Source organism: Rhinatrema bivittatum, chromosome 2 (assembly GCF_901001135.1).
Source record: "Rhinatrema bivittatum chromosome 2, aRhiBiv1.1, whole genome shotgun sequence".
Taxonomy (NCBI): Eukaryota; Metazoa; Chordata; class Amphibia; order Gymnophiona; family Rhinatrematidae; genus Rhinatrema; species Rhinatrema bivittatum.
In genome coordinates, this window is record NC_042616.1 from 55,096,553 (window position 1) to 55,119,063 (window position 22,511).

Sequence of the window (22,511 nt, forward strand, 5' to 3'; positions counted from 1 at the left end):
TTGGCTTATTGGACGGGGCCACAGTTTTGGGGTTCATTGTTTTAGGATGTTTGGCCACCAAACCAAAGTAAACGATAAAGCAAACTGAAGCAAATAACCCTCCCTTCCCATGGAAAATGACTTTTTTTTTTTTCTTTCTGTAAACCTAGTTAACAGAAGACAGCTGTTCTAGATATTAAAGAGCAATGGTGATAGTGCAGACTCCTGTGGCACTGTCCACTGCCTCGCAGGACACCTTGGACTCTGCCCGATGGGAATTAAGCGAGCAGAGTCAATATGACCCCCCCATACACACACACATCAGTGTTTCTCAAACCCTGCGGCACCTGGGGAGATCTGTTCATGAGGGGGGGAGTAAGTTGTAGCCTCCTTGTTCTGTCAGGCTGTGGCTTTTGTTCAGTGATTTTTGTCTGTGTTCATGTGAGGCTCTGATTGCAGGCTTCATTGTAACTTGCTTAGAGCCATCTTTTATCATCACCCAAACAAGCTGAACTGAGCAGTATTTACAGAGCGTAAATAAAGCAGATTTTATGATTGATCACCGAAAGGCAGCCAGGAGGAATTACAGCGGAAATTTTGTTCCTAACCAAAGTACAGCTTACACATGGGAAGGAAAAGATTAGTGTCTGTCTACTTCCAAAAATTTCTCTTATACCTGCAGACCTCATGCAAAATCCAGTGGCAGTGTTTTTTATGCTGTTAGAGGAAGCTTGGACTGAGCTAGACCTGTGGCAGCACTGCCACGTAATCGTGTAAGGATTGATCTGCGTGTTTATCCTAAAGATTTATCTTCGGAGCACACTTTTTTTTTTTTTTTTTTTAAATGGAGAACTGAAACTCCTTTCCCTTAAGTCCCATCTCGCTTTGAGCTGTTCATTCTGTAGGGAAAACCCCTAGAATGGTGTTATGAATCTTAATTTCTGGATAAGTGTAATCTCTAGATTTGCCACAGGCAGCTTTTGCGAAATAACCCTTGCACAGATGGGTACGGGGGAACGGCACGGTGTGCGCAGGAAAAAGGGTTTGTGAAAGAAGCAATTGATCCTAATACGGAGATCCTGGACTGCAGTCAGGGATGGGCGATACAGTCCAGCGGGTTCACAGCCGACCCATGGCGAGGCTTCCCCTTCCATCTTGGAGGAACTGATCCTGCCACAAATTTGCAAGGGTATTGATGAAGGAAGAAGGGCTCCGGCAGAGCTGCTCCTCTTGTCTTCATGCTTAATGACTGCTATTGTAGAAATGAGCATCTGCAGAAGTCTTTGCTCTGAAACTAATTTGGGACGTCTATGCCTAAGATACAGGCGGAGAGGAATTTTGTTTTTTTGGGGGGGGGGGGTAAGAGTGTAGGGCACATGATCAGGCAGCGGGGTCTTGCTGCCTCTGACTTCAGCGGGTTTGGCATGTGCCGATGCGAAGACAAGAATGTGTGATCCACCCTTCATTTTTAATATGTAAGCGTAACATGCCTGTCTCCGCTAGCTTTACTGTTCATGAACCAGAGAGAGAGCTCGTGTTCAGGGGTCCTGCTGATGAGTTACCATAAAAGGGACAGCGCAACATTTATAGATATCTGAAGCTTTATCTTCCTAAAGGCCCAAATAAACCTCAAACTACCAGTGGCATTATCCTGGTGCCTTTAGTTGAACGTAACTGGATTATACTTCTTGGGCCTCCCTTTGTCTGAGATCCAGGTATAGTCTGCACTGAGCTGGCCGGGCCTTCCTTGTGACTTGAGAACTTTTGACGTGGGGGGGGGGGGGGGGGATTTAATACCCTGCCACCAGACTTCGGCGGGGACACGGTGTTGCAAGGGTCATTGCCAAAACAGGAGGAAGGAGAATCTTCCAAAGTCTCTCACCTCCGAAACGTTGGCAAATAGCTCTGTAGGGTCACCCTTGATTTCTTCCCCTCTGATCTTGTTTGGGGGTGGGTGGGTGCTTGCTGTTCATAATTGAACACGCTTTCATTTTTAATGTTGGAGATCCTTTTCTTTGCCTGATCTAAAGAGGTTACTGCTTCCTGAGCTTGCTCTTGAGTTCATATGCTCTATCAAGGGTCTCAACTTGAGCGTGCGTCGCACATCTGTATCATTGCACTAAAATTTGTGCATATTTGTAGCAAGTTACATGACTGACTCCGTATTCACAACACTTTCAAACTTGCATGCTTTCTTCTGCTAAACTGTTCAGTTTGTGGACTTTCTGGGTTGGCCTCTTGAGTATAAGGTCAGCTCCTTTCAATGAAATGGGCTGGAAGAAATGTCTGTAAAAGCATCTGAGGGAGGGGAGAGAACTAGTACAGGGTAGCCCGCCTCCAGTACCAATGCAGTGGAGGCAGGCTACATTTCCATGGGCTACCCTGTATAAAAGTTTGGTGGAAGGGTGAGTGATTTCCTAGATTAGGGGTCTCAGACTTGGTCCTCAGGGGCCACAAACCAGTGTCTTCAGGAATTCCAGTGTTAAGCTTTAGAAGCTTAAACATTTTGCTAGATTAAGTATAGATAATTGTATTGGTAATTGCATGTTAACAAAATAAATCCTAATGCACATTTCTGTGTTGTAAACTGCTGTGAGCATTATAATAGAGATGAGTGGATCTACATGATCTATTTGCATTCACTGCCTCCGTTGTATACACCAAAGATTCCCACACCTGTCCTGGGAATCCCCCAGCCAGTCTGGTTTTCAGGATATCCACAAGGAATATGCATGAGATTTGCATGCTGTGGGGACAGTGCATGCAGATTCTCTCTCATGCATATTCATTGTGCATATCCTGAAATTGTGACTGGTTGGGGGGGGGACCTCCAGGACAGGTTTGGGAACCTCTGATAGATACTTTTCTTCATGCATATTTGTGGAAGCCTTGACTGTTTGACTGAGTTGAGGGCCTTCCATTGACATTGGAGAGACCCCTGTCCCTAGACATCTAGCATGGATGTTAACTAGAACTGAGCAAGAGGTTCTAAATTTTAAAAAAAAAGTTTGTTTTCCAACTCTCCTTCAGTCCTTGAAGCCAAAGGACGACTTCATTATTCTTTGGCAGTTGCCACTACTTTTGAACTGTTTTGTTCAGTTTGATCTGAATGAAGCGGAGTCTGTTTTATCTGCAGTCCTCAGCTGGCACCCTGTCACTCAGTCTGAGATGAGTTTAAAGTACAGGCCTGCAGGGCTCTGGAGTGCCACAGGTTTCACACACTGACACCTGGTGATAGTTCGCAAGTGACCTGATGCGCTTAGGTTTTGATAACTTATGCACGCTGATCTCAGCGGGGCTTGTACCTGAGCTGGGGAAGCAACTTACATTTCACAGCCCGGGTTAATGTTTGAGACTTGAGTAGTTGTTGCTTCATGTGATGCACTTTAGGATCCTTCGGTGTATTTGATCCTTTCTGTTTTGTGAAAAAGGATGCTTTGGCTGGCTGCTAAATTCAACTGTATCTGAACAATTTCCCATGGTGTTGAAACTCAGATGTAATTTGTTGTCCATTGATCCTTTAAAGCAGTATTTTTTTTTCTCCAGTCCATTCCTGGCGTTACCCTTGCTAGCCTGTTGTGTTTTCAGCAAGTTCACAATCAGGCCAATGCTATACTGTGCTCTGGCTGCAGCGCATGGCTTGATGCACGTTTTGAAAGTGCATCCATAACCCCCGATGCAAAAAGGGGGTTAGCGTGTCCAAAATGCATGTCAAGTCATGCAAATAGGTAATAGCGCTCATCCCATGCAGATGCATGTTGAGGCTATGAATCCCCCCCCCCATGCAAAAAAAGTGTGCCTGAGGCACACATTACTCACCAAAATTACACCTGCCCGGAGCAGGCATTAATTTGAGGAGCCCAAAAAGTGTACAGAAAAGTAGCAAACACTGTTTTTCTGTACTTCCTCTGACTTAATATTCTGGTGATATTAAGTTGGAGGAACAACAAAATAACATTTTTATTTTTATTTTTTTAAAGTGTGCCAGCGGTCAGGTTGGGGGAAAGACCAACGTCCATTTTCATAACCTGTGGCTGTGCACAGGTTAGGAAAAGGCACTAAAATTGAGCATCCGTCTTCCTAAGTGGCTGACGGCCCCCTCTCCTGGGTGGCTGCCGCTGAGGAGGTGCTAGGGATGCGCAACTTCCCCTAAGCCCCTCCTTTTTACCACGGCAGCCCATTTCCATTTTGCATCGGGCACCCTGCAGAGGTGGGTTGGTGTGCGTTGAGGGGGTGGGTGCCTTTAATGCGCGCTGATATTGCATTGGTCTGAGTGTGTGAGAGGTTACATTTGCATGCATTAGAGGTGGTGAATATGCACGAGAGCATTCACTGTGGATATCCTGCAAACCTGATGTGAGGGTACTCGGGGACCAGTTTAATGGCTGCTTTTCACTCCCCTCCGGACCAATATGACCCCCAGAGCTAACGCTGCATTCAGGTAGCTCTATTTTGTAGCATTGGGAGAGTCTGCAGCAAACTAATATTTTTTCAGCGATGAGCTAGCTTATGGGAGAGCAGAAAATAAATCAGATGATCCCTAGAACTTGCCCAGAGGAATAAATGAGAAATATACATTTAGCTATGAGAAATAAAACAAGCGAAATTGTGTTACGGTTTTACTGTGTTTTAATAAATGTTAAATCTGAAGATTTAAGGGAAATATTTCTGTCCGGAGCTTTTTTCATTCCCCTTGATGTTTTTCTAGATTCCTTGTGCTCGTTAAATAGTAGGTCAGATTATTATTATCTATATCCTAAGGGGGAGTGGGAGAGGAAACTGTTGGTTCACCTGTGTTGCTCCTTGCTGGCTGAAAATGTGAGACTGCAGACTCCTCCTAAGTAGTAGGCCTGCGTGTCTAGAATGAGGCTTGTTTGAGTTATTCCGTAAGGCCTGGCCTGGGAGGCATGTTCTCGGCTATGTCAAAATTAGTTACTGAACAGAATAGCCAGAAGCAACTGGCAGCAGATATATAATACACCCTTGCCAAGTCAAAACAGCAGGCTGGCTGGTGTCTACAGTTTATCACTGGAGCAGCTAGGAGCCATTTCCTCTATTCCGGATTCTAGTTCATTAGATTTTTCTAAACCATCAGCTTCTGGATTTGTTTTTGCATAAGTTCATGCATCACAACTTTCTGTCAGTGCAGGCCTCTGTACTCTATGTAGGTGAGCACATTGAAGCTCACTCTTGTTTTTTTTTTTTAGATGACTCTTATGACTTTGGTGCATCTTTATCTGATTTAAGTGTGCTCTTAATGAGCACATCCTTGCCTACTCAGTTCTGACGTCCCCTTTGTGTAACAGCTTCTCATGCGCATAAATACCACATGGCCCATCCCAGATGCAATGCCTGTTTAATCCCCACGGAGAGGCAGGTTGCTAGAGCTCTGGGTTAATGTCCACTCGCTTGTCAGTCATCGATCCTGGATCTGGCCAGACGGACAACTCCTTAGCATAAGGAAAGCAGTCAGAATGTGTAAATCTGGGTTGACTCCATCTTGGTGGTGCTGTCAGAAAATGTAGTGGAAACCCAGGCCTGCAGCAATGTGCTGCTGAAGGGTGAGGTGTAGTCATTTAAAATGTTGAGATCTTACCCCATGGAGACTCTTGATATTGACGTAGGCTTGGAAGATTGTGAAAACTCTTGTGTATGGCGGCAGGTGTAAAAGATAATTGCACAGCCCGCAGATCAGTGGCAATCATCTGTGGGAGTTTTTTTGGGTTTTTTGCTGCCCCTCATGGAGCTGATGCCAGCCTGGTTCATAAACGGTTGGGTGGCTTCTAAGGTTGAAGCCATTTGTACCGCAATAGTGCATCCTGAAACAAGTGAGGGCAGATTTATATATTTTTAATTGCAGAGAAAAGAGAGCTTGTGATTTTGAATCTACATCTGATACGTTTCACGTTCTTTTGCTCCTCCCTGCTTGTGAAAAGCTGCTAATATAGTAGCAGCTTCTATTAACTGAAAACAGCTCAGGGTTTACTGCTGGAGCTTTGTCCGAATGTAGGTTGGTTTTTTGTTTTTTTTTGCTTGCATACCTTAACGACAGAGCCTAGTGGCTGAGGCACTCACGCTGGCTTTTCTTGTATTTCAGAGTCCTCTGAAGTGATTGTGGGTGAGAAATCTTACTCGGAGTTCATGTCTAACAAAGATCCCTGGGCAATGGAAAAGGAATTTGGCTTTGACCCACAGCCGGTATTCCAGCTTATCCATCAACCTGGTATGTGCATTATTGGTGGAATAGCTTTTGTTTGCCGGTTCCAAAGGTGTACAGCTGCATATAGTGTGCCACAGGAAGGTGACATTCGCCACAGCGGGACCTGAGTGGTGTCAAAATCAGCGGGTGGGGATCATGAGATACGAGGCCGCTGTTTCTCTCTCTGCAGCGGCCTGCACCAGGCAGCGGTGGTCACCCAGTGCTTGCTCAAGGCCCTGGTCCTCTTGCCCAGGTTTCCCGTTTTTTAAACCAGAAATTTGGGTGGAGGGCTGGGGGTCTCTCGAGTGCAGCATGCTAATTCCCGCTGCTATTGCCACCTCTACCTCTCGTGACTCTCGTAGCTTTCAGGTAAGCTGGGGAGTGGAGGTTAGCTGGGAGAGTAGTGTTTTTCTTGTCCCTGCCCTAATGTGACTTCAAGAGTGTTTAAAATGGGGACTTGTTAAAGATTTGGGAAGCACTGATGCATTAATTATATAAAATTTAAAAAAAAAAATGGCAGTTGTGAATCAAACCTGTACGTAGTTCTAATTTTAAGTAGCACGTGAGAAGGCAAGGGCGCAAGGGACACATTTAGTAAGCCAGGCCTGTATCGCTTACCTGCTGCAACTGGACTGGAGCTGTGGTGGGGAAGTTGTAGTCTTACAGCCAGTGGGGGGGGATTGAGAACTACAACCTGTCATTACATGTTTAAATGTAAGTCAGTACTAATCCATAGGACTTCCCATAACCAGCAATATGATAAACAAAGCACATCAACAAGTACTGAAACACAGGATAGAATATGAGTACAAATCCTGACATAGACTTAACCAGCTTAGGACACAAGTAGATAACACAATATGCTTTTATGTTAAGACTACTGCCCTCTAGCGATTAAGACAAGCAATGGGAGACCGAACAGAAACCATTTGTTAGGTGACACTTTTTGAGACACCGGTCATGCCAATCCTCAACCCACAACATAGGAAAGGGGCGGGAGGGGGGAGATATTTATATAGAAAAAGATACAGTAGTCTTCCATTCATTATAATGGATAAAAATGAGCAGGAAATGGTTCAGAACTCCAGTCCCAGGGCACCATACCCATTTGGATTATCTGTGTACTGCGCCATGCAAACGAACCTGGTTCTCAACCCAAATAGATGCAAATGCCTGATGCACGTTCATGAATGTCCAGAAAATCTGGACCAGTTGCATACTTCTGTTCTAGAGCACCCCCTTGCAGAGACCCAAGGCATCCTATATCTGAAAGCAATAAAGCCCTTGGGTCTTAGCAGCCTCACAGTAGTGCTCCAGATAAATGTCTCAGGGGAGAGATACCAAGAGACCCCTAAAATGCTGAACAGCAGACACTGTCAAAGCATTCACGTAACATCAAAAACGATTAGAGCTGTCAACCACATTAAATCGTGAAGCACAAGTGAAATGGCTGACATGAGGTGGTGAAGGTGCAAAATGTCCACCCATTGAGGGGTGAAGGAAGCGCAGGCCACCTTAGGAACAAGGGAGACATCACTTACGTGCAGTGATTCTCACACTGAGGGACAGAATACATCGTGCAGGGAGAAATGTGCGTGTCAGTGTTGACAATTTCTGTGCTATAATTTAAAAGTACTAATATTTTACCATTCATCCGTTTGAGGGTATTTTTTAAGTCTTCCAGAAGGAGAGTGAGGTGGTGGAACGTAAAAAGCATTAAGGGTGTCCTGGCATATCCTGTGCCTTACAATAAAGGAGGATTTGTCCACAAGCACAATTCTCGCTTAGAGTTCACCAAAATTGAAAGACAAATGTATAGCAAGACCATATTATAGACTCACCCATGATCAACAATGGGGAAGGGCAAGTGTCAGTCACAAATAACACCTCACACCAGGCAATATTTCAGCCACCATCCAAGAGGAAATTAAAGCCACAGATGCAGAAAGCCAAATGATCTCAGCCCTCCAGTCCTAAATTGGTTAAAAGACAGGAAACAGAGTAGGATTAAATGGTCAGTTTTCTCAGTGGAGAGAGGTAAAAGGTGGAGTGCCTCAGGGATCTGTACTTCGACCTGTGCTTTTTACTATATTTAAAGCCTGGAAAGGGGTACATTTAGTGAGGTGATCAGATTTGCGGATGAAACAATTATTCAGAGTAGTTTAAATCCCAAGCGGATTGTGATGAATTGCAGGAGGACCTTGCGAGACTGGAAGATTGGGCATCAAAATGGCAGATAAAATTTAATGTGGATAAGTGCAAGTTGATGCATATAGGGAAAAATAACCCATGCTATAGTTACACAATGTTAGGTTTCATATTAGATGCTACTACACAGGAAAGAGATCTAGGTGTCATAGTGGACAATACATTGAAATTGGCTCAATGTGCTGCAGATGTAAAAAAAAAAAACAAAACCCCCCCCCAAAAAAGTGTTATGAATTATTAGGAAAGCTATGGTGAATACAATGGAAAATGTCATAATGCCTATGTATAACTTCATGGTGAGACTATACCTTGAGTACTGTGTATAATTCTGGTCGCTGCATCTCAAAAGATATAGATGCACTAGAGAAGGGTGACCAAAATGATAAAGGGGGGTTATTGAACAGCTACCCTGAGGAAAGGCTAAAGAGGTTAGGGCTGTTCATCTTGGAGAAGAGACTGCTGAGGGGGGGATGTGATAGGTTTACAAAATCATGAGAGGTCTAGAAAGAGTAAATGTGAATTGGTGGTTTACTATTTCAGATAAAAGGACTAGGGGGCATACCATGAAGTTAGCAAGTAGCACATTTAAAGCAATCAGAATTCTTTTTCACTCACCACACAATTAAGATCTGGAATTCATTATCAGAGGATGTGGTTAAGGAAATTAGCTTAGCTGGATTATAAAAAAAAAAAAAAAAAGGGTTAGACAAGTTCCTGGAGAAGTCCATAACTTGCTGTTAGTCAAGTTGAATTATGGAATAGCCATTGCTTATTACTGGTATTAGCAGCATGGGATCTACTTAATGTTTGGCTGCTTGCCAGATACTTGTATACTGGATTGGCCACGAGGACCCCCCTGTCTGATCCAGTATGGCAATTTGTTCTTTTAGAAACATCTGCAGACAGGATTTTTTTTTTTTGTAGATATGGATTGCCGCCTTTAATCAGTTCATCTGGTCTTGCCTCAATTCCTGCAAGTACTCAAAAAAATCAGATAGCACCTGCCCTCTGGACGAGAGGCACCCAAAAGTGCCTCCTAAGAACTGCAGGCCTGCTGGGGCTGGGGCACTTGAGAGAGGGAACTTTCACAAAAGAAACAAATTGTTCGTTACTGCCAAAGGAACAGAGTTGTAAGGGAAGTACTGCAGATGTGGCTTCAGCCCCTCCCCCCCCCCCCCCACACACACACACACTGTGTACGGTGCTGGAGGGATGAGACTGAGGAGAGGGCAGGACTGATGTGGTCGGTGCCTGAGGGGGAAAAAAAAAGGGGTCTTTCAGCCAAGCAAGTGATGTACAGGCTGGGGCAGGTGATCCAGATGTGCAGAGTTTTAACCTCTGGGTGGTGATCTGCACAGGAAATAACCTCCATCCATATCGGAGTCCATCTCCATCCCTCACTAATGTTCCCTTCGTGCACGATAATAGGCAGTTGAAATGCATGCCAAGTATGAGTTGTGTGTGAATGTGTATCATAAAAAAAAAAAGTAGTCCAGGGTCTATTTAGCTGCTCCTCCTTTTTCAGAAAATGCCAGACAGAATAATCTCAAGAATTTGAGCCAAAAGTTCACTCAAGGCACGTCAAAGCAAAAACATATACTCATTCATTCTCACAGACGTAGCAAGCAACAACCACCCTGTTTCAATTCAAACCCATTGTCTGTCTTTTTTTTTTTTTTTTATTTAAAATCTGCTGCAGAGAAAACAAAGGGAGAGCAGTTTGGCGGTCAAGCAGAAGACTGCTCTTTACTCCCACTGAAAGGAAAGCTCCTTGAGCTTCTTCCTCCTGTCCAATGATATGAGATAAATATTTGCTTTTCCAGTGCCTCGTTAATGGAGGAGGGAGCTTCAGCAGGATTGGCAACGCTTCATTAACCCTCCGCTTAGAGCTTGGCCCAGAGCAGTTTCATAATTTTTTTTCTGCTCTTTTCTTTTAAAAATCCATAGCAAAATAAAGCAGATTTGAAAATACATTTTTGAAGTTGTGTAGCGCTACCAGAATGACCACTCAGCTAGAGGGGAGAAATACTGGCCTTTAGGTTCCCAAACTGGGTTAGAGTATTTGATTTCGGATTTAAAAAAAAATTATTCTTTTGCCTCCTCCAGCAGGGGAGTGGAAGAGAACCCAATAATCTTGTACGAAGTAGCTGAATACTGACAGAATCCCATTTTTGTATAAGTACTTTAATATACAGAACGAGCTGCATCCAGAATAGATTTTTTTCCCCCCACCTGTACAGAATTCTGTGTTCAGCCCAGCAGTTTCTCTGCCTCCCTTTGGGCTTTCAGCTCAGTCGGGATTGGGCTATGGGGGCCATGAGTCTAAATTTGCTGCGATCTGGGGGTTTCCCCCCTAGTTTCATATCTTCATCTTGGGCCAGCCATATCCCTTAACTGGCTCCTTTGTTGAAATAGCGATGGCTGTGAATATTACCCCTGCAACATCCATCCCTAACCCCCGGAAGCAGTTCCATCTTGGCAATCATATTCAGGACCTCTGCCTGGCGTTGCCACTGGGCCAGCCCCCCCCCCCCCCCCCCAATATCTGTTTTAGTATTGTTAAATGCATGTCACCCGCCCTCTTATCTAAATCCTGCATCAAGACTTCAATCTTTATTTCTTAATGAGTAATCATCCTGATGTGCTCAAGTGGAGAGAAGTGATTTATTTCACTTGGTATGCTATGTGCGTAGCATTTAGTGGCATATTTCATGCTTCACATGCTAAATAAAATGTCTGAGCTTGCTGCTTGTAGTTGCAAATGGAATGGCCCTGGTTTCCTGTTGTGCTCCTATTATCTGCAGGTAGAGAGTGACCATGGAGCCAGCTTTAGAATCAAGGTGCATGAATAGCCAGTGAAAATTTAACTTTACCAAAGTAATATCTTGCAGTCTTCTTCCTTTGGTGATTGAATCTGATTCCACTGAATTTTTGTCTGGCTTTAATAAAGACTCCCCCCATCTTTTTAACTGGGCCTAAGTAGCACATATGAGGTTTGATTTCCAGCTTGGGTTTCTGCCCCCCGCATTTGGGGCCAGGACCCAATTATTGATCTCTTCGCGCCCTCCTGAGTGAGAGCATGATGAAGTGTGAAACTAGAGATGGCGATATGCCCCGGCAATCTAGTTTTTCTGCAGCAGAGTCCTTCGCCTTGGCGTCTTTATAAATGTGGTGACTAGATACAGTTGTGTTTCTGTTTCAGATCCCTTTGTGTTGGACAGAGAAGACGACCTGTCAGACCTGCTGCTACCACCGCCGGGTGAGAAGATCAGGCCTGCTTTCACGGAGCACTTCAGCACTTCAGATGCACTTGCTGGTATGGTGCACCTGTTTTATGTTAAACACAAGTACATCTTGAATATTTGATAAAAAAGAAACTCAGCAAATCTCTGGCATAGACAGGTTTTTTTTTATCTGAATCAGATTTCTGGATCTCGCCATATAACTTTATTGGGCTGTAGATAACACTGTAGAACAGATGTGCGTGTGAGCGTAATAACTAGGACGAGTATATTTCTAGTAATGTGGTTTACATTTGTCCTCAGTTTATCCTCTGTAAGGTCTTTCGCCATACTCATCATTTCTGCCCTTCCTTTTGGGTGGGGGGAGAATGGAAGGGTGGCTTCCCAGATATGCCGTGACCCCCACAGCCTGTCGGGGCTCCAGAATATTTAATGTACGCTGCCTCACAACATACGTTATGAGATTAGTGAGGACTGGCATGTGTGTAAACTTGCGCATTTTCATTGTGGAAATCTGGAGAACCAGACTGGCTGTGGGGGGGGGGGGGGTCACCAGGATTAGTTTGCAAAAGCCTGAATTATGATCCTCAGGGCAATGGGGCCCTGCCATATATTTCAATCTTGTTCCTTTTGTTTCATGAAGCCATGTCATCTTTGTGGGGGGGGTCCAGTGATGCCCCCACTGTGGGGAGGACTCAGATCTCCCCCCCTCCCATGATTGATGTGTCCTCTGCTTGGGCTATCGCTTGATGTCCAGGGTTTTGTCGCAAGTGTGCACAGATGAACCGTACAGGATGCCAGACCCGTCCGGAGAAGATGAAACAACTCTTCAGATACTTGGAAGACCAATGCGTCAGAGGTGCAGACATTGAGGGACATGTGAGCTGCACCGATGGCCCCTGCTTTTGGCTCCTTCAGGTGCTTATCGGTGCTCTGCCGATACCACCACCAATGTCTGTGCCCGCAGCGGCATCTATGTCCATCAGGGCATGGAGTCTCGTCCAACTGGTCCGGTGGTCATTCCTGGTTCCTCGGAGGAGAAAGCCCCCCCCTCCCAAAGACAGGGGTGGCCTCAATGTCCAGGCCTACTCAGCCAGTTGTTCCGGTTCCCATGCTGCTGAGCTGGATCATCCCCTGTCTGACAGGATGATCCCTGGGGGGGAGAGGCTTTTTAAAGGCTTCGGAAGACTAGGGATCAGAAAGCGTTACCTCCCGCCCTTCTGTCAGCAGAAGGAAATCTCTACAAGAAGACTTCCCCTTCGCAGGTTTTGTCCGGGTGAATGCTGAGGCTATCATTTTTACTTTACAAACGGGAGGGGGGGTATCCTTCAGTATACGGAGCCTCGTAAGGAGATTGTGCACGAGATTCTTATGGAGTTGCTGATGAGACTCTGGGGAAAACCCCCTCTCGATGACTCATGTTAACTAGAAGGTGGACTCAATCTCGTCCACAAAGCCCCTGGATTCGACAAGCATCAACTGATGCAAATAGTTGTAGTCTTAATCCGCTCTCAAGAAGGCCAAGTGCCTTCAGACCCGCTCCTCTGTGTCCCCTGGGGAGGGTTCAGAGGACCATAAGAATATATGTTGCTATGAGTTGGACAGAGGGTCCATCAAATCCAGTATCCTGTTTCCAGCAGTGGCCAATTCAGGTCACAAGTACCCAAACATTAAATAGATCCCTTGCTACTAATGCCTGTAATAAGCAGTGGCTATTCCCTAAATTAACTAGATTAATAGTTTATGGGATGCTCCTCCAGGAACTTGTCCAAAACTTTTTAAACTCAGCTACTGTACATAATTTTGTGTACACAGGGACAGGGCAATCAGAACACTTCGATTCAGAAAAAGATTTTAAAATATAATTTATTCAGCTGTTTATAAGAAAGTCCAAGACAAGTGTTCTGGGAGATGCAATATGCCCTCTATTAGTAATAACTTGCATCTCAGTGAATCTCTGACATGCCCTGACTTATATAATCAAAATACAACATTCCCGAAGCTTCCAGAATCCATGACATGACTGCCCAAAGACTTCTTTACAAAAATACATTATGCTGTTAGTCATGACAATCTATCATGTATAGGAAATGCTTGTGATGACACCCCCCATTCAATTGTAAAAATCATTCTATACTAGTCTTCCCTGAAACCACCCTTCCATGATAAAAGTTCCTGTATCACTTTGGCTTTGATGCAATGTGTTCTCTTCTGTTCTTCTTTTGTTGTGTAAACAGATAGCAGTCTTAGTCTTACATAGAAGCTAGACTTGAATTCCGTCAGTTGGCACCAGGATTTAATCTGAAACTGTCACCTCACAGGATCTTCTTTTCAAATTGGTTTCTGTCCATTGAAACCATGCATCTGCAAGACAAAAGATTGCATCCTGGACCCAGTTTCTCTGTATTGTGAAGTAAATGTTACCATTAAATAGGCCTCTCTCCTGTTGTTGCCAGCAAATCTGTCTCAGAGATTTTCTGCAAGTCATGCTCAGAAAAGCACTCAAAGTTCATTCACCTCTGACAGGCCACAGTACAGCAGAGGCATCTGGGAATTCTTGGTTATCTGCTCAGCCTATTCTTCACTACGCAAACTTCCTTTACTGCATCCTTTGACTAAAACCAGAGCTTAATTGTGCATTGAGTGAAAATTTTCTCAGATTTGTTTTAAATGTGCTACTTGCTAACTTAATGGCCTGCCCCCCTACTCCTTATATATGAGTAAATAAGATTCACATTTACACGTCCCCAAGTCCTTTCATGACTTTATACATCTGTCCTATCACCCTTAGCTGTCTTTTCTCCAAGCTGAACAGCCCTAACCTCTAACCTTTCCTCAGAGGTGGGGTGTCCCATCCCCTTTGTCATCTTGGTCACCCTTCTCTGTACCTACTAAGATCATTTATCTTTTCTGAGATGCAGCGACCAGAATTGAACACAGTACTCAAGGTGTGGTCTCACTATGGAGTAATACAGGGGCATTGACATTCTCCATGTTCACCATGCCCTTCCTAATAATTCCTAATATTTGCTTTGACAGCTGCAGCACACTGAGCCGATTTCAATGTATTGGCCCCATGATGCCTAGATCTTTTTTTTTTATTTTCCTGGTTGATAACTCCTAATATGAAATGTTAACATTTTGTACAACTACAACATGGACTATTTTTCCCTATGTGCATCACCTTGCACATGTCCACATTAAATTTCATCTGCCATTTGCATGCCCAGTCTTCCAGTCTGGTAAAGTCGTCCTGTTTATCAGTCCGCTTGTAATTTTACTCTGAACTGTCATCTGTAATTTTGATCTTCACTTATACCCATTTCCAGATCATTTATAAAGATATTAAAAAGAATCTGTTCAAGTACAGATCCCTGAGGCACTCCATTGTTTACATTTTGTTCACTGAGAGAACGGACCATTTAATCTTACACTGTTTCCATGGATACTCTTGGGAGGAAAGTGCTTCATGGAGCTATGCTCATTGCCAGACAGTGGCCTACCAACTCTCCGAGGGGCCCAGTACTTGCAGGACATCCTGAAGCAGGTGCGAGAGGTGGCAGAGAAGCTGCCTCAGCAGCAGCAAGACACCCTCCAGTTACTAGTGCAAAAGGCTCTGAAGTGTGGAAAATACTGGGTCCGCACAACCTATGATGATTACAAGGCAGCATAGTCTTTGTCACAGGGATGGGCGCCTGCAGATTTGCCTGGCTGCCCGGGCCTTAGATCTTCTGTGCCATGCCCTGGAGGAAAAAAACCTTCGGAAACAAAGGGAATGATGTGGTAGCGCAGATCTGTGATTGCTGCACAACGCTCCAACTCTCCGCTGGTACTCAAGACCCAGCCTCCTCGTCTAGGTCAGAGCTACTCAACTTTTTTTTTTTTTTTTGTATCTGCGTACACTTTCAAGTTTGCGTGATGCTCGCGGTGCACCAAACCAAATTTTTCACACATTTGTACCCACTGGTCATGTGACTGAAAATGCCAGAAAATGTACTTTTTAACTAAATTGAGCAATTACCTCAAGATTCGGTCCCAAGCTCCTTCTCACCAATGCCAAGTGTTCCCTTTAAGGATTGGTTTGCTGTATGCAAAACGTTTTGCATGTGAGCAAAAATATTTGGTTACATTACCCTGTGAATACTCTTTGCAAAAAACCTATCACTTTTATGCTCCCAGCAACCCAGTCTTTAAAGGGAACATTGGTCAAGTCCATCCCTTGCTTAAAATTGCCTAATATCTACTAACAGCAGTGAAAAGTGTGTGAAATATTTTCAGCAGTAACATTCAAAACTGTTCTCTGCATGCAGGTGAAATTAACCTTTGTTAACATAGAAATGAAGGATGACCATAATGTCATAAAAGCCAGTGACAAAGTACAATTTTCATAGCAAGAATTAACGTTACACATGCAGACATTCATCAAAACAAAATAGGCCGTAAAGTATAAGTAGAAATGTGCCAACAAAAACTGAACTGGAAATCACACACCCGATTGCATTATGTAAGGCAGCAATGGAAAAAGTCATTCCTTACAAAACATCGAGCAATAAGATTGAGACATAAAACATTCATAATGTTAAAATCATACAAGTTATAAAACTGCCAACAAATATCCAATTACAAATAATTTGTTATAAATTTAAAAAAACAATAAAATATTTCAAAAAAGCATAACATCAAACACAAACCAATTAAAATAAGGATTTTAAAAACTCCTGCTCTCCATACCTGGGACATTTTGATTTCCATTCATCCTGAGATTGTTGTGGATTGGGGGAGGGAGGGCTGCACCAACTTTTTATCTTCTCTATATTCTTTCAAACACAAAACATTCATTCTCATACTCCCTCTTATACATGCCTATGCTCTCAGACATACTTCCTCTTTCTCACATACACAGGCTCTGATTCCCTGTGAAAGCCTGTGTGCATGCATGGCTGTGAAAGCCTGTATGATACATAGGCTTTCACAGCCATGCATGCACACAGGCTCACAGGTAGACAGAAAAGCAGGCTCCCAGTCTCTCACACAGGCACACACCACAAGCAGGCTCTCATGCTCTCTCCCCTAAGGTGTTTTTTTTTTTTTTTGCATGCTCTTGATCTTTCCCTGGGATGTGCGGGCAGGAGCAGCTACCTCCTTGGACCCATGCATCATCACTCGCATGCGCGCTCCCATGCTATTGTTCACAAACATATATACTGCATACACACAACCTCTTGCAGATACTATTGCTCACACTCATAGAAGTTCTCACACATTCTCTCGCCTCTCCCTCCCCAGCTTGCTGGTGGCAGCTGTCCCATCTCTTTGGCTCTGCCACGGCTTACCTCTCTTCCACCACATGGTAGTATGTACAGAGAGGATGGATTTTGGCAATCTTATAAAGAAAGAAATGACACGTTTTAGCAGTGTGACATCCAGGTAGCAATGTCAGACAAGCAGGTCAAGATGTGGGACTGGATTTCTGTTGAATTCTCTGGTGTAGAAAGGTGGATCTGGGGGGAGTTGTCATAAAAATGGTATTGAAAGCCATGAGAGGAAATCGGAGCAACTGGGAAATTTAGTATATAGTGAGAAGAGGGCCCAGAACCAGAGCCCTGAGGCACACCAATTGATAGTGGAATAGCAGAGAAGGAACCACTAGCGGAAACTCAAGACCCACTCAGGGTTCATCTGAGTGCGATTGGCACACATCACCATGGTGTAGAGGGTAAGCCCTTTTCTGTATAGTGTAGAGTTGTACTTTTTGTGCAGAGTCTGCTTCAGTTGAAGTCTCCGGTAAAGCCTGTCGCAATGTCCTGGGACCTCAATGTGGCTTTTTGCTCAGCTGATAAAAGCTCCTTCTTGAGCCACCATGCTGCTGTGACCTGAAGAACCTGACCTGGAAGGTTGTATTTTTGGTGGTGGTTACTTGAGCTCCAGGCCTTAGTGACTTATCCATCTCATACACAATTTTTTCATAATTGGTCTTGTGTACACACACTAAGTTCCAGCCTAAGGTGGTGTCTGATTTTCATCTTAACCAGTCCATTGTACTGCCAACATTTTTTCCCCAAGCCTCATTCGCACCAAGGCAAACAAGCCCTGCATGGTTTGGACTTCCAGAGACCCTTGGCCTTCTATTTGGAGCAGACAGAAGCCCTTATAGTCCACCCAACTTTGGCACCGGCGATCCCCACCCTGTTCTGATCAAACGAAACATTTATGCTCTACTTTGGCGAACTATATACTTGCAATATTCTTTTATTGTAATTATCTGTCAAATAATTCTGACCTCCAAGAAATCTACATCTTCTTTTATTCTATATTCCCAATTTGTAATATTTATACGGTTAATATTGGACTGTTACTCTTGATCCTCCAGCCCCATACGCCCCTGCTGAATGTAGTTTAGTTTATTTTAATTTATAGTTTTAATGTTATTAACTATGTTTCATTATATAATATTTTAGATTGTAAAGCTTGTTGCTAATTTAATGTTCACTGTAAACAGAGGTGGTGATTGCTAACGAGCCGCGGTATATAAAAATCCATAAATAAATAAATCCAATTGGCTAGCGGCTTGTATCGCCTGTTATGCCCAGGCGGGATTGCATCTTGGGGGACATGTCAAAGCTCACTGTGAGCCATGGCAGTATCTGTGACTTAGATGTGAGCAGTCCCCATAGAGGAGATCTGCAGAGCTGTGATGTGGAGTTCCCTCCACTCATTTGCATTTCACTACTGCTTGGATAGAGGATGACACTCAACAGCAGGCTTGGTCAATATGTCCTTCGGTACTTTTGAGGTTTAGAACCCAACTCTGTTCCTGCCTAGGGCCCAATTTTGTTCAGGCTGCCGCGCATCCTGTTAACAAATGTGCCTGTTGGCACCTGTTTCGATGGTCCCCTTTTTTTGTTTGGGGCACTGTAGCTTGAGAATCACCCATGTGTGGGGGACTGCCATCCTGCTTATCCTCTGAGAAAGCAGAGCTGCTTAACCTGTAACAGATGTTCTTAAAGGACAGCAGGATGTCTTCCCTCACAAGACCTGCCAGCCTCCCCGTGGAGTTGGGTCTCCACTTTGTGTGGTTGTTTTTTTCCTTTAATTCTATATTATAAGAACGAGGGGACTCCGCTTGGTATAATGCATGCCTGAGCATGCTCAGAGAGGCTCAGAGTTCTAGAAACTTTGACATAAGTTTTCTATGCCGGGCTCCATTGGATGTCGCCCGTGTGAGGACTGACATCCTGCTGTCTTCAGAACCTGTTACAGATCAGCAACTTTTGCTTTACTCCAGCACTTGAAGGCCCTGGGTTAGGTTTAAATATTACATTGGCAATAGGCCCTTGGGCAGGAGCCAGCTACCTATTCAGGATTTCTGTAGGGAGTGAAGGTTTTGGAGTATTGGAGGGGGTTAAAATCGATGGAGGTCTGGGGCCAGATTTTGGCTTGGCTACGCTAGGGTTCTGTTGGATTCCACCACAGGAAAGGTTAGGGCCTTAGGGTGGAGAAGCATTTTATGGTAGCTTTTATATGGCAAAAAAAACAAACAACCCCCAAAATGGGTCACCATGAGTTTAAAGCAGTGGTTCTGCTGTGTAGAACAGAATGCTCTACTTTGAATTCGGCTTCATTGTGGCAGGACCAAAATATCTCTTGAGCCCTGTCTTGCTCCACTCTCAGCTGCTTTTTTTCTGATCCTCTTGGCAGGAGCTGCTGGTCAGGGGTGAAATGTACACACCACAGATACTAGGAGCACAAACCAGCTCAGCCCAAACAGAGCACGTCCTATAAATTGAAGAGAAAATGTTTACTGGCTCACATGTAATGCTGGAAAGCATTTGATTTTTTTTTATTTGATAGCGCCTTAATCATTAGAAGTGGATAGAAAAACTGTCAAAACACCTGAGGCAGCTCTCAAGTGTCTGGGGTTTTTGTAAAACTCTGCCTGATATGTTCCTATTGCATTTGGATTAGGAACAAACACCGTAAAATCAAATCTTGCTTTATTTTTTTTTTGGTGGGGGGAGGGGTGGGAGTTGTGCACTTGCAATGCATTTTTGATTTGTCCATTTTTAGGTTAATGCAAGTCCAGCTCTCCTAATAAACTGAATGAAAGATTGATAGCATAAAGTGCCTTACAGTGCTATGTTTTACACAGAAATAAAGGTTAAATAAGAAAAAGGTGGTGACTTCTTTTATTGGATTAACAATATTTAATTCTCTTTTTTGGTTAACTGTTTTTTTTTTTGTGTATGTTTAAGTGGACTAACCTGGCTTTTAAAGGCATATTATGCCTTCCCATACCTTTTTTAGATGCTCAGGCAACAACATGAAAGCAATTGGCCATCTTTAAGGATGTTACTAATCAATGAAATGTCCCCACCCTCCCCGCCATTAGAATTCAGCCCATGCTATGAGATATGGAAGAAGTGAGAGCACAATTATATGAAAAACATATTGGAGATCTCAAGCACACTACACTCAGCGCTCTGACTTCCCGGGGAAGGGACCGATCTCTTCTCAGACCCCAGTCAGACAAGGACGGGGCTGAAGCAGGGATCCCACTCGAGTGCCTCGATATTCGGAACGTGAAGCCTTTTTTTTTTTTTTTTTTCCTTCCTTTTCTCATTTGACTTAGTTTGCTTGGAAAACTTAAAGGCAGATTATAAACAAGTCAGCACTTATTTCCTTAAATAAAAATCCCAACAAAATAATCCCCTCTTCCTTTCACCCGCCCTCCAGAGTCCAAGCAAATATACTGCAGAGCCCTACAGGTCACATTTTTAGTACACATTGGATCACAGCAGGGGATAGTTTGCTGTGATTTATTTTCCCTCTAAAAATAACACTCGTCCCAGCACACATCTGCAGGAGCTGTTCAGCATAGCTCTGACCTTCTCAGTGTTGAACTGCTGCTTCAGCACAGAGGTTCCTTTAGGTTTCTGTACATATATGCTGTCCTCTAGTTTCTCTGCCATGGGGCATGAAGTGAGCCAAGAAGGCATATTAAGGTGTGGGTAATTAAAGAGCAGCCATAAAGCAGTCTGTAAGATGCTGTATCCAGCACTGGAAATAATAATCCGTTTTTTTTTGTTTTTTTTTTACTGTAGCTACAATGGTACCTGAGGGATGTCTCCTAGACAACCCATATTCGCTTTCTGAGATGGATGCTACAGCTCTCACCTCCCTGGATCCGGCTTCAGGGGCTCAGCCCACCACTGCAGGTATATGATCTTGGATATCAATATAAGAATTGCCCTGCTGAGTCAAACCAATGCCCATCATCGAGCCCAGCAACCTGTCTCCAACAGTGGCCACTCCTAAAACCAGAAGGATTTAAGGAATAAACTTCCAGGTTTATGGGGAGTGGAAAAAGTTTAGGCTTTGTCGAGTGGCCAGTGACAGTTCTCATGTTCTGCTTACTTACCACACCACCCCCCTTTCTCTCCCACACAATGCATTCTCTGCCAGTTTAGGCCAGAGGGCTGTGTGGAGAGCTGTGCTCATGAATTGGCACATCAGCTTTCTCGGTAGGTTTCGGTAGTGAGCTGTGACAGGCTGGCAGTGCCTTTGGCGGCTCCTCGCCTCATCCCATTACTTTTCCCAAACAGGATGTGTGTGGGGAAGAGGAGGGAGACTGGCCTCCTTGGGAACCAGGAGCATGCTTATTGTCCCCCCTGCTGCTGGCCTGCTATTTCCACTTGCTGGTGTGGTGGGTAGATCCTCCTCTAGTTTACAAGCAGGATGGACTTCCTCCAAGTTGTAGCAATTCCTCCTTTCCCTAGAGCTGGTGCCATACACTAGTATAGAGGGTGGCCCTTAAGAGCTACAAGTAAGCTTGGTTTTCAGAATATTCACAAAATATGCATGAGGTTTGCATGTGCTGCCTCCATTGCATGCAAATCTTTCCTGCATATTTGTTGCGAGTGTCCTAAAAACCAGGCTCGTTGCTCTTGAACAGAGCTGGTGGCCACCCCTGTACTAGTGCCTTAAATGTCCTTTCTCAGGCCTTTTCTGCAAACAGTCCCCCCCTATCCTGGGCATAATCCGGTAATGACCAATAGGCCCTCGAGCAAGCCCACATTTATCTGTGACTGAGCATTTTTGTTTCCTTCAAAGCACCTGCAGGAGAGGCAGCGTTTGAGGCAGACTGGCTGGAAGCCCAGAGGCGCCACGTGGAGGGAGCAGAAACCCTTATAGATGAGACATCTGAGACGGCCACAGGTAAGAATAGGTGGCACGTTTGGTTTCCCAGCACATGGTCGTGTTATGAAATCTTCATGCCTGCTGCTGGAGATCGCCAGAAGGAAACTTGAGAGTAGGGCTCTTCAGCTCAGGCCCTGGTTTCTTGAACAGGAAAAGGTCCTAGAGAAATCTGATGCCCGTAAGGAGAACTCATGAGACCCATGCAACGAGTCTCAAATTGGCCTCATTTGGCACTTGTGGCAGCACAGTGCCCACGTGCGTTTGGCGAGCAGTGAAGGAGCTTCCAGAAGCGCAGGCATGGTTTGAGGTGCTGTGACAATTCTTCATGCTAAAAGGCGTTACCATGCATAATGTGTCCAGAGGACTATGAGCGTGGGCACACAGACTTCTGTAAGTTGAAGAAAAACTTAAATGTGGATGCATATGAAGCGCTGCTGCAGTCCTGAGACCATGGCGGCGGGAGCTGGCATGGAATAGATACTGGGATTTTTCTTAGCTTTGCTTGTGGCACACGTGTGGGACAGATGAGAAGATCTCTCGTATGTCTGTCCACATTTGGAAGTAAACGAACACAGATATCCAGTGTAAATCAGATACCTCAAAATGTCAAATTTATCACAGAAGGGATTGTGGTATCTCCCCAGCACCCTCTACCAACTCATATGCCCAGATCATGAAATAAGCCA

General features: G+C 44.4%; 1 protein-coding gene across 16 annotated transcripts in view; it reads left to right on the forward strand.

Moving 5' to 3' along the window:
• The window catches only part of MAP4 (microtubule associated protein 4), a 456,329-nt gene that overhangs the window by 247,316 nt on the left and 186,502 nt on the right, over positions 1–22,511 (forward strand). For all 16 annotated transcript variants that reach the window (XM_029588164.1, XM_029588168.1, XM_029588169.1 and 13 more), the window contains exons 5-8: positions 6,077–6,202; positions 11,589–11,702; positions 20,730–20,843; positions 21,739–21,843. In XM_029588164.1, the coding sequence (XP_029444024.1) occupies positions 6,077–6,202; positions 11,589–11,702; positions 20,730–20,843; positions 21,739–21,843 (459 nt within the window). The remainder of the gene's footprint in view (positions 1–6,076; positions 6,203–11,588; positions 11,703–20,729; positions 20,844–21,738; positions 21,844–22,511) is intronic.